Raw genomic sequence first — 12,463 nt, 5'->3', positions numbered from 1 at the left:
TACATCAGCACAATTTTGGAAACAAACTTTTTTTTTGCTAGGGAGTTATAAGGGTTAAAAGTTGACCAGAAATTTCTCATTTTTACAACACCATTTTTTTTAGGTACCACATCTCATTTGATGTCATTTTGAGGGGTCTATATGATAGAAAATACCCAAGTGTGACACCATTCTAAAAACTGCACCCCTCAAGGTGCTCAAAACCACTTTCAAGGAGTTTATTAACCCTTCAGGTGTTTCACAGGAATTTTTGGAATGTTTAAATAAAAATGAACATTTAACTTTTTTTCACACAAAATTTATTTCAGCTCCAATTTGTTTTATTTTACCAAGGGTAACAGGAGAAAATGGACCCCAACAGTTGTTGTACAATTTGTCCTGAGTACGCTGATACCCCATATGTGGGGGTAAACCACTGTTTGGGCGCATGGCAGAGCTCGGAAGGAAAGGAGCGCCATTTTACTTTTCAATGCAAAATTGACTGGAATTAAGACACACAGCCTCACACAGCCTCATATGTTGCAGACACTACACACGCCAGCCCTCCTCTGACTAGTTCCCGTGTCCTGCACCGCTGTATCACAGTCTCTTTACTCACACAGTCATACACAGTTCAGGATATCCTCCGGATAGCAGCCGGGCACCATATCCACCTGTTTACAATCGTTACACATGCTAGTCGTCTTTCGGGCACAGGACATCCACCTCCGGGCACAGGATCGTCCACATCCGACTCCTTCGGGCACTGGACATCCACCTCCGGGCACAGGACTGTCCACATCCGAGACCAGTACCATGGACGACTTGCATCTCTATGTACGCTGCGGGTGCCAGGCTATTCAGCTGCCCTGGGTGCTGGCTCTGCTGGCCTCCATGCACTTTGCAGACCAGCACACACCAGACTGACACTGACGTGCACCTCGCACACCTGGCCTGACCTGGCCAGACACCTGACACACCCATACCCCTTACTGCAGGGTTTTTAAACACACACAAACCTGTGGCCTTCAGCCACATGGAAAACCCGGACCGGAAATACGTGACTCTCATGCACACCTATGGACTTTATCCGTCTGCATGCACATTCTGGGGAGAACAAACAGCGCCCCCTAGCTGTATCAGAGGCCACAGCCTCACAGAAGCCTTACTGGTGAATACCTAATCAGAGCACCATTTGAAGTCCCCCACAGGCCGTACCGGAGCACGAGCATATCATTAACTCAAAACTAAAAATAAAGATTAACCCCTCCGAGGTCAGAAGCCCCTCTTTGATGCGGGCTCCGGCGGTGAGCCCGCATCAAAGCCGGGACATGTCAGCTGTTTTGAACAGCTGACATGTGCTCGCAATAGGCGCGGGCAGAATCATGATCTGTCCGCGCCTATTAACTAGTTAAATGCCGCTGTCAAACGCAGACAGCGGCATTTAACTACCGCATCCGGCCGGGCGGCCGGAAATGACGGCATCGCCGACCCAGTCACATGATCGGAGATCGGCGATGCTTCAGTATTGTAACCATAGAGGTCCTTGAGAGCTCTATGGTTACAGATCCCCGGCAGCTATGAGCGCCACCCTGTCGTCGGCGCTCACAGCACACCTGATTTTCTGCTACATAGCAGCGAACAGCAGATCGCTGCTATGTAGCAGAGCCGATCAGGCTGTGCCTGCTTCTAGCCTCCCATGGAGGCTATTGAAGCATGGCAAAAGTAAAAAAAAAAAGTAAAAAAAAATGTGAAAAAAATAATAAAAATATAAAAGTTTAAATCACCCCCCTTCTTTCGCTCCAATCAAAATAAATCAATAAAAAAAATCAAACCTACACATATTTGGTATCGCCACGTTCAGAATCGCCCAATCTATCAATAAAAAAAGCATTAACCTGGTTACTAAACAGCGTAGCGAGAAAAAAATTCGAAACGCCAGAATTACGTTTTTTTTGGTCGCCGCGACATTGCATTAAAATGAAATAACGGGCGATCAAAAGAACGCATCTGCACCAAAATGATCTCATTAAAAACACCAGCTCGGCATGCAAAAAATGAGCCCTCAACCGACCCCAGATCATGAAAAATGGAGACGCTACGAGTATCGGAAAATGGCGCAATTTTTTTTTTTCTTAGCAAACTTTGGAATTTTTTTTCACCACTTAGGTAAAAAATAACCTAGTCATGTTAGGTGTCTATGAACTCGTACTGACCTGGAGAATCATAATGGCAGGTCAGTTTTAGCATTTAGTGAACCTAGCAAGAAAGCCAAACAAAAAACAAGTGTGGGACTGCACTTTTTTTTGCAATTTCACTGCACTTGGAATTTTTTTCCCATTTTCTAGTACATGACATGCTAAAACCAATGATGTTGTTCAAACGTACAACTCGTCCCGCAAAAAATAAGCCCTCACATGGCTAAATTGACAGAAAAATAAAAAAGTTATGGCTCTGGGAAGGAGGTGAGTGGAAAACGAACATGGAAAAACGAAAAATCCCAAGGCCATGAAGGGGTTAAACAACAACCACAAGATGGATATCATCACCAGGTATCATTGTAATCAGTATAACGGCGCCAACTTGGCACTGTCTGTAGGTTACTGAGCACAATCCTGCTGACAGGTTCCCTTTAAAGGCTTCACTTCACAAGGCAGGATGTCCTCTTCTCCATGTAATCCTGTTTACTAGATGTATATTATTACTTAGATAAAGGAAATGCTTGGGCTTCTTCATTGTGTCAGACATGAAATAATACAAACAGGAAAAACAAGATTTCTTAATTAAGGAACAAGATGAAAATGACGCAAATAAACAAGAAAGGAGTAATTAATGACTCATCACATTAACTAATGTAATGTAGGTGATGGTATGTTATTCAGCAGAGTCATAGTAGTGGTGTTCTGTGATACATCAGCCTGTGGAAAATATATATGCAAAACTTATTATTACAGTGGACAACACAGAGAACAGAAGCGGTTAAAACAAATTCTGCGTGTTCAAGCTAGCAATGCATAAAGTAAACACTAGGGGGCGCTTTCTATGTGCGCCAGTAATGACGGCACACTGACCTGAGGAATCATATTGCCACACTGCACAATGAACACTGAAAAAACGACATCCAGAAAACAATTGTGTAATTTTTTTCACCATTTAGTTCCACTAAGAAATATTTTCCTGTTTTAGTACAATGTATGGTAAAGTGAATGTTCTCATGTAAAACTTTAACGCGTCCCACAAAAAAAAAAAAAAATCCTCATACTGCTATGTAGCCCTCAAAATTAAAGTTTGAGCTTGGATCAAAGGAGAGGAAATAACAAAAGCAAAAAATTAAAAAATTGCCAGATCATAAAAGGGTTAAGTCAGTTTTTCTGTTCCTAAGGACCCAGGGTTCATTTAGCCATCGGTTATTCTCATATGTGTTCTGTGTTTTTTGAGGGTAGAACAAGTACTAGATGAATAAATAGATAAAAGCTGATAACACATGCTCAGCTGTATAACGGTCTTGTGTTCTTCCGCCCAATCGTGCGTTTCGCTCTTCTTCTTCAGGAGTAACACTGTTTTATCTGGCGTCTGATGGAGGAGTCTGCGTTTGGTGACTCCAGAACTTTACCCACCTGTCTGCATTGTGCCCCCTGTACAGATTGGTGGAGTAAGGATGATGCTATGGATGGGCTCGTTCTTCAGGGGTCGGCCTAGACCTATTGGCTCCAGTGAAGGGAAATGTTTCAACACAGGGCATGTTGGACATTTGCTGACAACTTTGGGTGAACTCTTTTGCAAAGGCCCTTTTCTGTTCCCCATGACCGAGCCCTGTGCCCAGTGCACAAAGTCCATAGTTGGAGGAGTCTGATGTGGAACAGTGTTTCCCAAACCCTGTCCTTGTAAGTGTGCATCAAGGACAAACATGTTCTGTCTCTTCTCTGTAAAACCGTGTATTGCAAATGTAGTTCATGTGCATAAAATGTGAATGCTGTAATATCAATAATTTTATAGAATGTTTTGTATACTGCTGTTATGGATGCAGGGCTGCCACCAGGAATTTCAGGGCCCCATACTGGCAACATTTTTGGAACCCCTTGAGACTCTGCCCAGGTTCCACCCAAATTCCACCTCCACTCCTCGAACCTTCCACAGTCTCACCACCCACTCTTGGAAAAACTCCACTTCTGCACTACGTCCTCACCAATCTCACATTAAGGGCTCATTTCCACATGCGAGTCACACGTCCATATCTCGCATGTGGAAACCAAGCTCTGGCGCCGGCACTTTGGAGCGGAGCTGTGCAGCTCCATGTGTTCCTATGCGGCCGCACGCTCCGCTCTGGAGTGCCGGCTCCACAGCTTGGTTTCCACATGCGAGATACGGACGTGTGCCTCGCATGTGGAAATGAGCCCTAACAGTTCCCATCACCATATCACATACATAGCCATCAGCTTTTGTTTTGGCCAAAAGAAATTTTAAGCTGTCACCACGACAAGGTAGACTCTTTTGGCAGGGCCCTACTCTAACCTACTACACATTTCTTAAAATGCCCAATACTCTTTTTAGGTATATATATATATATATATATATATATATATATATATATATATATATATTTTTATTTTTTTTAAGGGAATTAGTCACATGCATAAAAATAAACAATAATACCACATGCAAGGGACAAATACCATCACATCATGACCAGATCACATATTACAACCACATAGTGACCATATAACACCTCATACAAGGAACAATTACCATCATACCATAGCCGGGCCACATATTACCACCACATAATGACTGAATAATACCATGTACAAGGGAGAAATACCGCTACACCATTACCAGACCACATATCACCACCACATAGTGACTATATAATACCACATACAAGGGACAAATACCATCACAGAATGGACAGACACATACTGTATATATATATATATATATATATATATATATATGCACCTGGATGGAGTGTACAAGTTGACACAATATATTCAATGCCGACTATTATTCATTTACCTGTGTGTCAGGATGATGCTGCAAAGATGGTGGTTCCAAATGTGGAAGGTCCTTGCGGTATGCACTAGTTTGTGCATGCCAGATTCCACCAAACAGAGAAGGCTTCCTTGCTGGTGGGGCGCCGTCCCGGCCAGTGACAGATGCCCTTGTTTGTTGGTAACAAGTTACCGCCTGTGGGTGTTCCAGGTCAGAAGCCGGCGAACAGCCAGCAAGGTGCAGGAAGCTGCAGGACCTTACGTGATGTCACGGTCACGTGACACCTCACGGGACTGGCTATGGAGCGCCCTACGGACCACAGTGTAAAATGTAAAAAAAACAAACAGTACATACTCACCTTCGCGTCCCCTGCCGTCCGCTTCCCGCACTGACTGAGCGCCGGCCGTAAAGTGAAAGTACAGCACAGCGGTGACGTCACCGCTCTGCTGTAGGGCCGGCACTCAGTCAGTGCAGGGAAGCGGACGCCGGGGGACGCGAAGGTGAGCATGTATTGTTTTTTTTTTTTACATTTTACACTGGTAACCAGGGTAAACATCGGGTTACTAAGCGCGGCCCTGCGCTTAGCAACCCGATGTTTACCCTGGTTACCCGGAGACTTCGGCATCGCTGGTCGCTGGAGAGCGGTCTGTGTGACAGCTCTCCAGCGACCAAACAGCGACGCTGCAGCGATCGGCATCGTTGTCTGCATCGCTGCAGCGTCGCTGAGTGTGAAGGTACCTTAAGAGGCTGCAGGAAGATGCATAAACCCATAGTTCTAGTAACAATGCCACCTCAGTCAGTTATAGATGCGAGTCAGCTGTGTATCCAACCCACTGCCGCCTTGTAGGACGCGCTCTCCGCTCCTGAGCCCGCTCCATGCACTCACAACCAACATCCGCTGTACATATACCGCTAAATAAAATCCTCATAGCGCACATAGTAACAGAAAACCCGGAGTTCTAGTAACAACACAACCTCATTCTCAGGAGGAAGCAATAACAACGTATAGGGAGGGCTGTAGGAAGGAGCCGGTGAGTTTACGTGTTACATCGTAACTGTGCAGACTACTAGAGGCTCAAAACCTACTTATTCAGAAATTCATGTTTTATGCCACTGTGGACATCAGTGAATTCTTACAGGTGTGTAATGTAGAGGATAAGTAATAGTATATGAACGTCCTGACACTGTGCAGTGTTACCACCTTTCTATATGTCACATACTGGTGATAAACACAGAAATACACGAGATCCAGGATGATGATGTTCAATAATTAATTATTTTATTTTTTTCTCCTAGCAGTATGTTTTGAGTTGTGGGAGGAAACCGGAGTACCCGGGGAAAACCCACACGGACACGGGGAGAACATACAAACTCTGTGCAGATGGTGTCCCAGATTTCCACCCAGGAGCGCCGCGCTGCTCGCCAACAGTGCTAATCACTGCGCCACCGTGCCGTCCTGTAGTATGATGGTCCTACATCTCCAAGCAGCATGCCAGCCACGTGAGTTATGGGGCAGCAATAGAGAATGCAGGACACTATGGTCTCTGATATGTAGATGGAAGAACTCGGGGGTGGGATAACAACAGACCCCGCCTGTTTCTTCAGACCACACCCAGGTCCACGCCTCCCTGACCCAGTAGTCAGGTATTAGGGGGACTAGGATATATTGAAATTGCCGTAATTTATGCGGCTCTTAATGTTCTTCCACATGTTTCTGATATAGGAGAAGCCACGGAACAGCCACTTGTCCTCTGGGCTTCCAGGTGGTTTCTGAGCTTCAGTGCCAGTAATGTTCTTCCACCTGTTGCTGATAGAGGAGAAGCCACAGATCAGCCGCTGGTCCTCCGGGGTTATAGGTGTTTTCTGAGCTTCAGTGCCAGTAATGTTCTTCCACCTGTTGCTGATATAGGAGAAGCCACAGAACAGCCGCTGGTCCTCCAGGGTTATAGGTGGTTTCTGAGCTTCAATGCCAGACATCACTTGGTGCAATTCCATTTGTTTGCTGGTTTTCAAAACTGGGATCTATAGAAGAAAGACAAATCAGTCTGGTTACTTCATTAGGTATTTAATTATATCCGTCCCCTCCTGAGGGCACCTGTACAGATTGTGGATGAGCCGTGGTAACCGCTATTCGCCATGATGCATCGTTACCTGCAGCTTGAGAACAAGTCAACTACTGGTGCTGCCTGGCAATCTGCGGTATCCACATCTGCTACAACTGCACCATAAAGCTGTGTTCACACGTTGCAACCACATTGGGTTCTTTTGCCGCGGTATCAACAAAAATTCATACTTCTGTTGTGGTTTCTACTTCCAAAAATGGCAAGAGAAATATTGCTCTTTCGCAAAAAAAATCCACAGTGTGAACGCAGCCTAACGGATCCAAGTTATTCACTAAGTGGCCTTCTGAAGAAGTGGGGACAATAATTACACTTTTGAGAAATATGTAAAAGCCTGTCCATCCTGCCCCATACTGTAATTCCACCGATTTACCAGCAGGGGAGGATAAACACATTCTGGCCTACACTATGTAGGATTGCTACTCATTATTTGAGTATTTCTTACACATATTATCACATTACACAGACGAGGAGGTGACATTATAATAAAATAACGCTGTGCACTTACAGGGTTCATTGTAAATGGTGGACGTGACCTTCTCATCTCTAATTCCTTCCAGTTTATGGGCGAGAAGAATGGATGTCCTTTTAAATTGCTGCAAACATACTGCCTCTTCTTTGGTAATTTACACAACAGCTGCAAATAAATAAGAAACATTTTTATATCACAAGTAATAATATAAATAATCTCAGAAAAAAGAGCAGTTACAGAATTGATTTCTAATTTTCTTATAGAAATATGAATTTATTAAAACATCCATTGCTAGGAACAAATGCGATAGGACAGGATAAGATAGGATAGTACAGGACAGGATAGGACAGGATAGGATAGGACAGGATAGGACAGGATAGTATAGTACAGGATAGGATAGGACAGAATAGTACAGGATAGGCCATCAGTAGTCGATCAGTCAGGGACCGATGAAACCCAATAATCCTGATGATTAGCTGTGTGGAGAGGTTTTGGTGAGCGCCCAGCCTCTTTATTGTATAAATTGTCCTGTAGATAAGAACGCTGTACATATAGGAGAGGCTGTCCCGGGGTTCCAGCATTGTCCCAATTCCTTCTATTGGATAAAGCTGAAATACCCAACACAGTGGTGATGAAATGTACGGTGTATTATCAAAACTCAAGACTGGTCTATCCTTCCTATGTCTCCAGGTATATTTGTCTATTTACTCACTCTCTCTATGACATCCCTGAGCTGAGAATCCATGGTGTTCGGATAGCAAGGTTTATCACATGTCACTGAAAAGGCAAGCCTTCGAGCACAGTGACCATAGTTAAACGGGAAAAATCCTGTGGCCATTTGGTAGACTATGACCCCAAAAGCGAACAGGTCGACAGAGTAATTAAAGGGCTGTTGCCAGATCATCTGTGGAAACATAAGATTAGAAGAGTAAGTTAGTTTATTGTCCATCCTGGGAGAGAGAAAACAATTGTGGTCCATGTTTACTGGTAGTGTTTTTCCACACCTAAGCCCCATACATAATACATGTCAGCCAAAAGATCATTTGGTTGATAGCTACCTCTCCCATGAACAGGAACTCACAGTTCGGCCAAGAACTTCTATGTTCTCTATTAGGGAAACTCTGCCAGACACCAAAAAATAAAGGATTGATCATTGGAAATCCAATGTGCTAGATCCTTCTCCTCCTGGATATAGAGTCGAGAGGCCCCAGTACACATTAGAATGTTGGCTGATCCCTCTGATATTGGCCGGTTCGGCTGACTTTAGTCTAATATGTATGGGGGCCCTTACACAGTCCATCTATTAGTTAGCGTTAGTAAATGTGGGCCGCTGTGGTGATAGATCTGTGATTCCACAAGCTCCACATTAAGTGAGAATTGCAGGTGGATAATAAAGTATGAGATATTAGTAGTCACATAGTCACCTCAGGAGCCATATAGCCAGCAGTGCCGCAAAATTCACTGATCTTCTGAGAGCCAAATACATTCATAGCAGCAAGGCCGAAATCAGCAATCTTAGCGTGTCCATCACCGTCCAGAAGAATGTTGTCTGGTTTTAAATCCCTTAAAAAAGAAAGAAAAATAGTTCTGTGAATCAGACATAGATGAGCTGTAGTGCTGGGGTTACTGTGGGGGCTTCACAGGACCACTCACTAAACACTGGGGGCAGACTCACTAATCCTATCTTGTGTAGACATATACCAGGCTGTCTGAAAATGCGCCAAATTCATCACAGTGACTGTTTGACAAATTAGGAGCATCTTCAGAGACTTTTGTCTGATGTTACACCACTATTGTTTTCATTACTTAGAGCCAATAATTTTCATAAAAATCTGGTTACAGTTTAGTTGCACGTTGTGACATTGTAAACCACATGGATTCCTATCAAACTATTCCCATTTCCATAAAAGCCTTGTCCCCTCTTCGAGTGAGCCCAAAAAAGGGTCTAAAACACTTCATAAATGTGGTACACGTCATGTTCACCAGATTTCTGGCACAAATAATACCACAACTCTGGCACATTTAACTATTTCCCATAGTAAATCTTTCCCTACGTATAAAAAAAGAAATGACTTATTACCGGTGAATAATCCCCCGACTGTGGAGAAACTGTATTCCACTCAAGATTTCTGCTGCAAGGAACCTAATAAGGAAGAAAAAAAATCCTATCAGCATTAATTGTTCTACTGAACCACTAATAACTATGAGGGGAGACAGCGGCCACAGAAATCACAGAGCGGCTGTTCTCTTACCTGGTCGTGCAGACATCCAGGGGGCCTCTGGAATTGATAAATGCAGTCAAATCGCCACCACTCAGATATTCCATGGCATAAAATGCATAGTCCTGTGTGAGAGGAGGGAAGATGATTGTAAATAATGCAGATTTTATCCATCCTGATAACATTTACTATGGTTCTGGGACCTCTACTGTGTGTTCAGAAGACATGTCTCCTTGTCTGCACACACTGGAGAGGTGTCCAGGGTGAAAACTAAGTCAAAATCCTCTAATGATAGCCTCCAGTAATGGCGCCCAGGGAATACAGGCACACAGAGCATGCAGCAGGGCTACTCATTTGAACAGGCAAAGATTGAATTTACAACCTAATGGAAGCAACTGGACATGATGGGGAGAAAGGAATTTTTAGAAGGTGAGGAGTCTCTTACCGCTGTCTGGAAGGTCCCATAGGCATGTGTGAAGAATCTGATGCCTTCAGTGATTTTCAGGACCTCTCTCTCTAAGCGGAGGTTGTGTTTAGCATACTCCAACAATTTCCTCTTCTTGACCATCTTGACTGCCAGCTGAAGTCCGCTGGGTTGATGTGTCGCCAGCATCACCCTGCCAAAACTGCCTTCTCCAAGCTTCCTGGTAAAGATGAAACTCTCCAGGGAAAGACAGGCAGTCACTTGCTCTGAAGGGCTGGTGGTCTGAGCACCGATTACACCTAGAAGGGAAAACAGATATAAGAACCAACAATTAATCTTACAGTCACACTCACATATAATGCTACAATTAATTGGCAATTTTCAATCTATCATGAACTTTGAACCCTGATGAACCTGATTACCACCATGTGCTGGCTGGAGAGCCCCAAGTATAGAAGGTGGAGAGCTCTGATGTAAGTGGTAAGATGTACAGGATACGATTATGTCATTAGGTTCCATTTTGTAAAACTGTATATAAAATATGGATGTGGCCTGTGACTAAATGACTATAAACTTTACCTTCCGGAGCTTGATCGATGGATTTGTCAGTCTCACGTCTTCTCTTGATGGTGGTCTCAGTGTCAGATGTCCTCTTTCTCTTAAGTTGTTCTCTACAACTTTGATTTTCAGCTCTCTCATGATGTATGTGAGAGCTCCTGGTTTTAGCTGATCCGCTAAACCTTATTTCAGAGGTAACATCCTTTCCACTCTCAGATTCCACCATTCTTCCTCTCTTATTTAGGGCTGCATCTCCTTTCTCAGGAGAAGTGTTCCCTCTTTTTTTCCCCTTTTTAAGGGTCTTCATCTCTGGTGGATGTTGTACAGGGATCATCTGTTTTTTTAACAGGTACGTCCTGTACAATGTCCTGAGAAGTTTCTCCTGTGAGAAAAACTCGCTTCGGTGCATCTCTTTTTAGCACTCCTAGTATTCTTTTCACCACACTTCCTTTTTCGTTCTATGATAAGTTAATATCAATAATAACGAATTTGTTAAGTGCGCAAAAGTCGTCTTCACTCTCCAACAGTTGAAGGTAAAGTAAGAAAAGTGACTTCGGAATCCTTAACCTAGCAGTCACCTAGTATTGTGACATCATCGCCATTGTGACATCATCAGCCAGAGTGTAAGCGTTGATGTCATCAACTGCTGCAGGACTAAGTTTGACATAATCAGATGACCTTGTTTAAGAAAAGTTTCGTTTTTCACAGTAACATAGTTAGCATTTTTTAAGATCCTACTCAAGGACCCTAAATGTTTTGCATCTAACTATTCAAAAATCTGTAAACACCTAGAAAATTCCCAAGAATTGATGCAGCAACAAATAGATTAATAACCAAATAAATAAATAAATAAATGTAAATTTTTTCAATATACAAAATTGCTGGACATGATCTCATTAAAATAATATATGAAGAAAAACATGTTAAAATAACAATCGGAGACTCAGGTCTCCAGAGTACCAAAAATATTAGACAGGTGTTTTTTATGTTATGGCTGATGGGTTCAAATCTGCAGTGATGCACATGGATGAAAATAGGAACAAATCCTTATATTTCACATTGTGCCCCCGCCGCCTCCGTCCCACAGCCCTGCGTTGTGTAGAGGCCACAGTGACATTTCTTCTACATACAACAGTATATAAAATCTCCACATTCTCCAGTGGTTTTTATACTCAGTGGTGTTTGTCCGCAGTGATATTATACCGTGCAGAAGCCATAGGATGACGTAGTTGCATGACTTTATCTCTGTTTGGATAGTTAACAAAAACTGACATTTCGGATACACGCCAATGTATATGATTCCAAGGCCAGAACCTAATACTAAACAATTAGAGCAGCTCTCACACATAATATGATCCTACAAAAAAGAAAAATGGAGCAGAAATGCCCTTAATAAATAAGGTGAGATGAGACGTAAAAATATAAAAAAAACTGTACAAATCTTTATTAGCTCACTCACATACATAGTGCGGGTATACACAACCCACAAAACAATACAGGAACAGTTAGAAATAGGGGGAAGATCCAGGCAACACAAGTACTCAAAACCTCTCATAGTAAACATGTAGAGGCACAAAATCCAAGATACATCAGTGTATCTGTATCACAGTGACATACTGTAAGTATTACACAAAGGAAAAAGCAATTCCATATGGAGAAATGATTTGTAAAAAGTAGCCAGTGTGCATCTGCCTTTCCTTAA

The 12,463-nt window shown here is 43.1% G+C and overlaps 1 protein-coding gene across 1 annotated transcript; it reads right to left on the bottom strand.

The window, feature by feature from the left end:
• Nucleotides 1-6,225: 6,225 nt before the first annotated feature.
• On the bottom strand, nucleotides 6,226-11,280 carry LOC143787803 (protein kinase C delta type-like). The gene is made up of 8 exons (XM_077276867.1): nucleotides 10,783-11,280; nucleotides 10,225-10,502; nucleotides 9,813-9,904; nucleotides 9,641-9,703; nucleotides 8,985-9,123; nucleotides 8,273-8,464; nucleotides 7,597-7,725; nucleotides 6,226-6,990 (listed from the first exon to the last, which is right to left on the bottom strand). The coding sequence occupies exons 1-8, from the start codon at nucleotides 11,168-11,170 to the stop codon at nucleotides 6,625-6,627; spliced, it is 1,647 nt and encodes a 548-aa protein (XP_077132982.1). The 5' UTR covers nucleotides 11,171-11,280; the 3' UTR covers nucleotides 6,226-6,624.
• Nucleotides 11,281-12,463: the final 1,183 nt, after the last annotated feature.

The sequence above is a fragment of the Ranitomeya variabilis genome, chromosome 8 (assembly GCF_051348905.1).
Source record: "Ranitomeya variabilis isolate aRanVar5 chromosome 8, aRanVar5.hap1, whole genome shotgun sequence".
Taxonomy (NCBI): Eukaryota; Metazoa; Chordata; class Amphibia; order Anura; family Dendrobatidae; genus Ranitomeya; species Ranitomeya variabilis.
The sequence above is the reverse complement of the archived record's forward strand: the minus strand, read 5'-3'. Positions and strand labels throughout refer to the sequence as shown.

Coding starts and splice junctions, on each gene's coding strand:
- LOC143787803 (XM_077276867.1), bottom strand. CDS start 11,170: ATGCACCGAAGCGAGTTTTTCTCACAGGAGAAACTTCTCAGGACATTG. Junction 10,503..10,782: donor CATCGATCAAGCTCCGGAAG/GTAAAGTTTATA, acceptor TTTCCCTTCTAG/GTGTAATCGGTGCTCAGACC. Junction 9,124..9,640: donor AGTCGGGGGATTATTCACCG/GTAATAAGTCAT, acceptor TTCTTTTTTAAG/GGATTTAAAACCAGACAACA.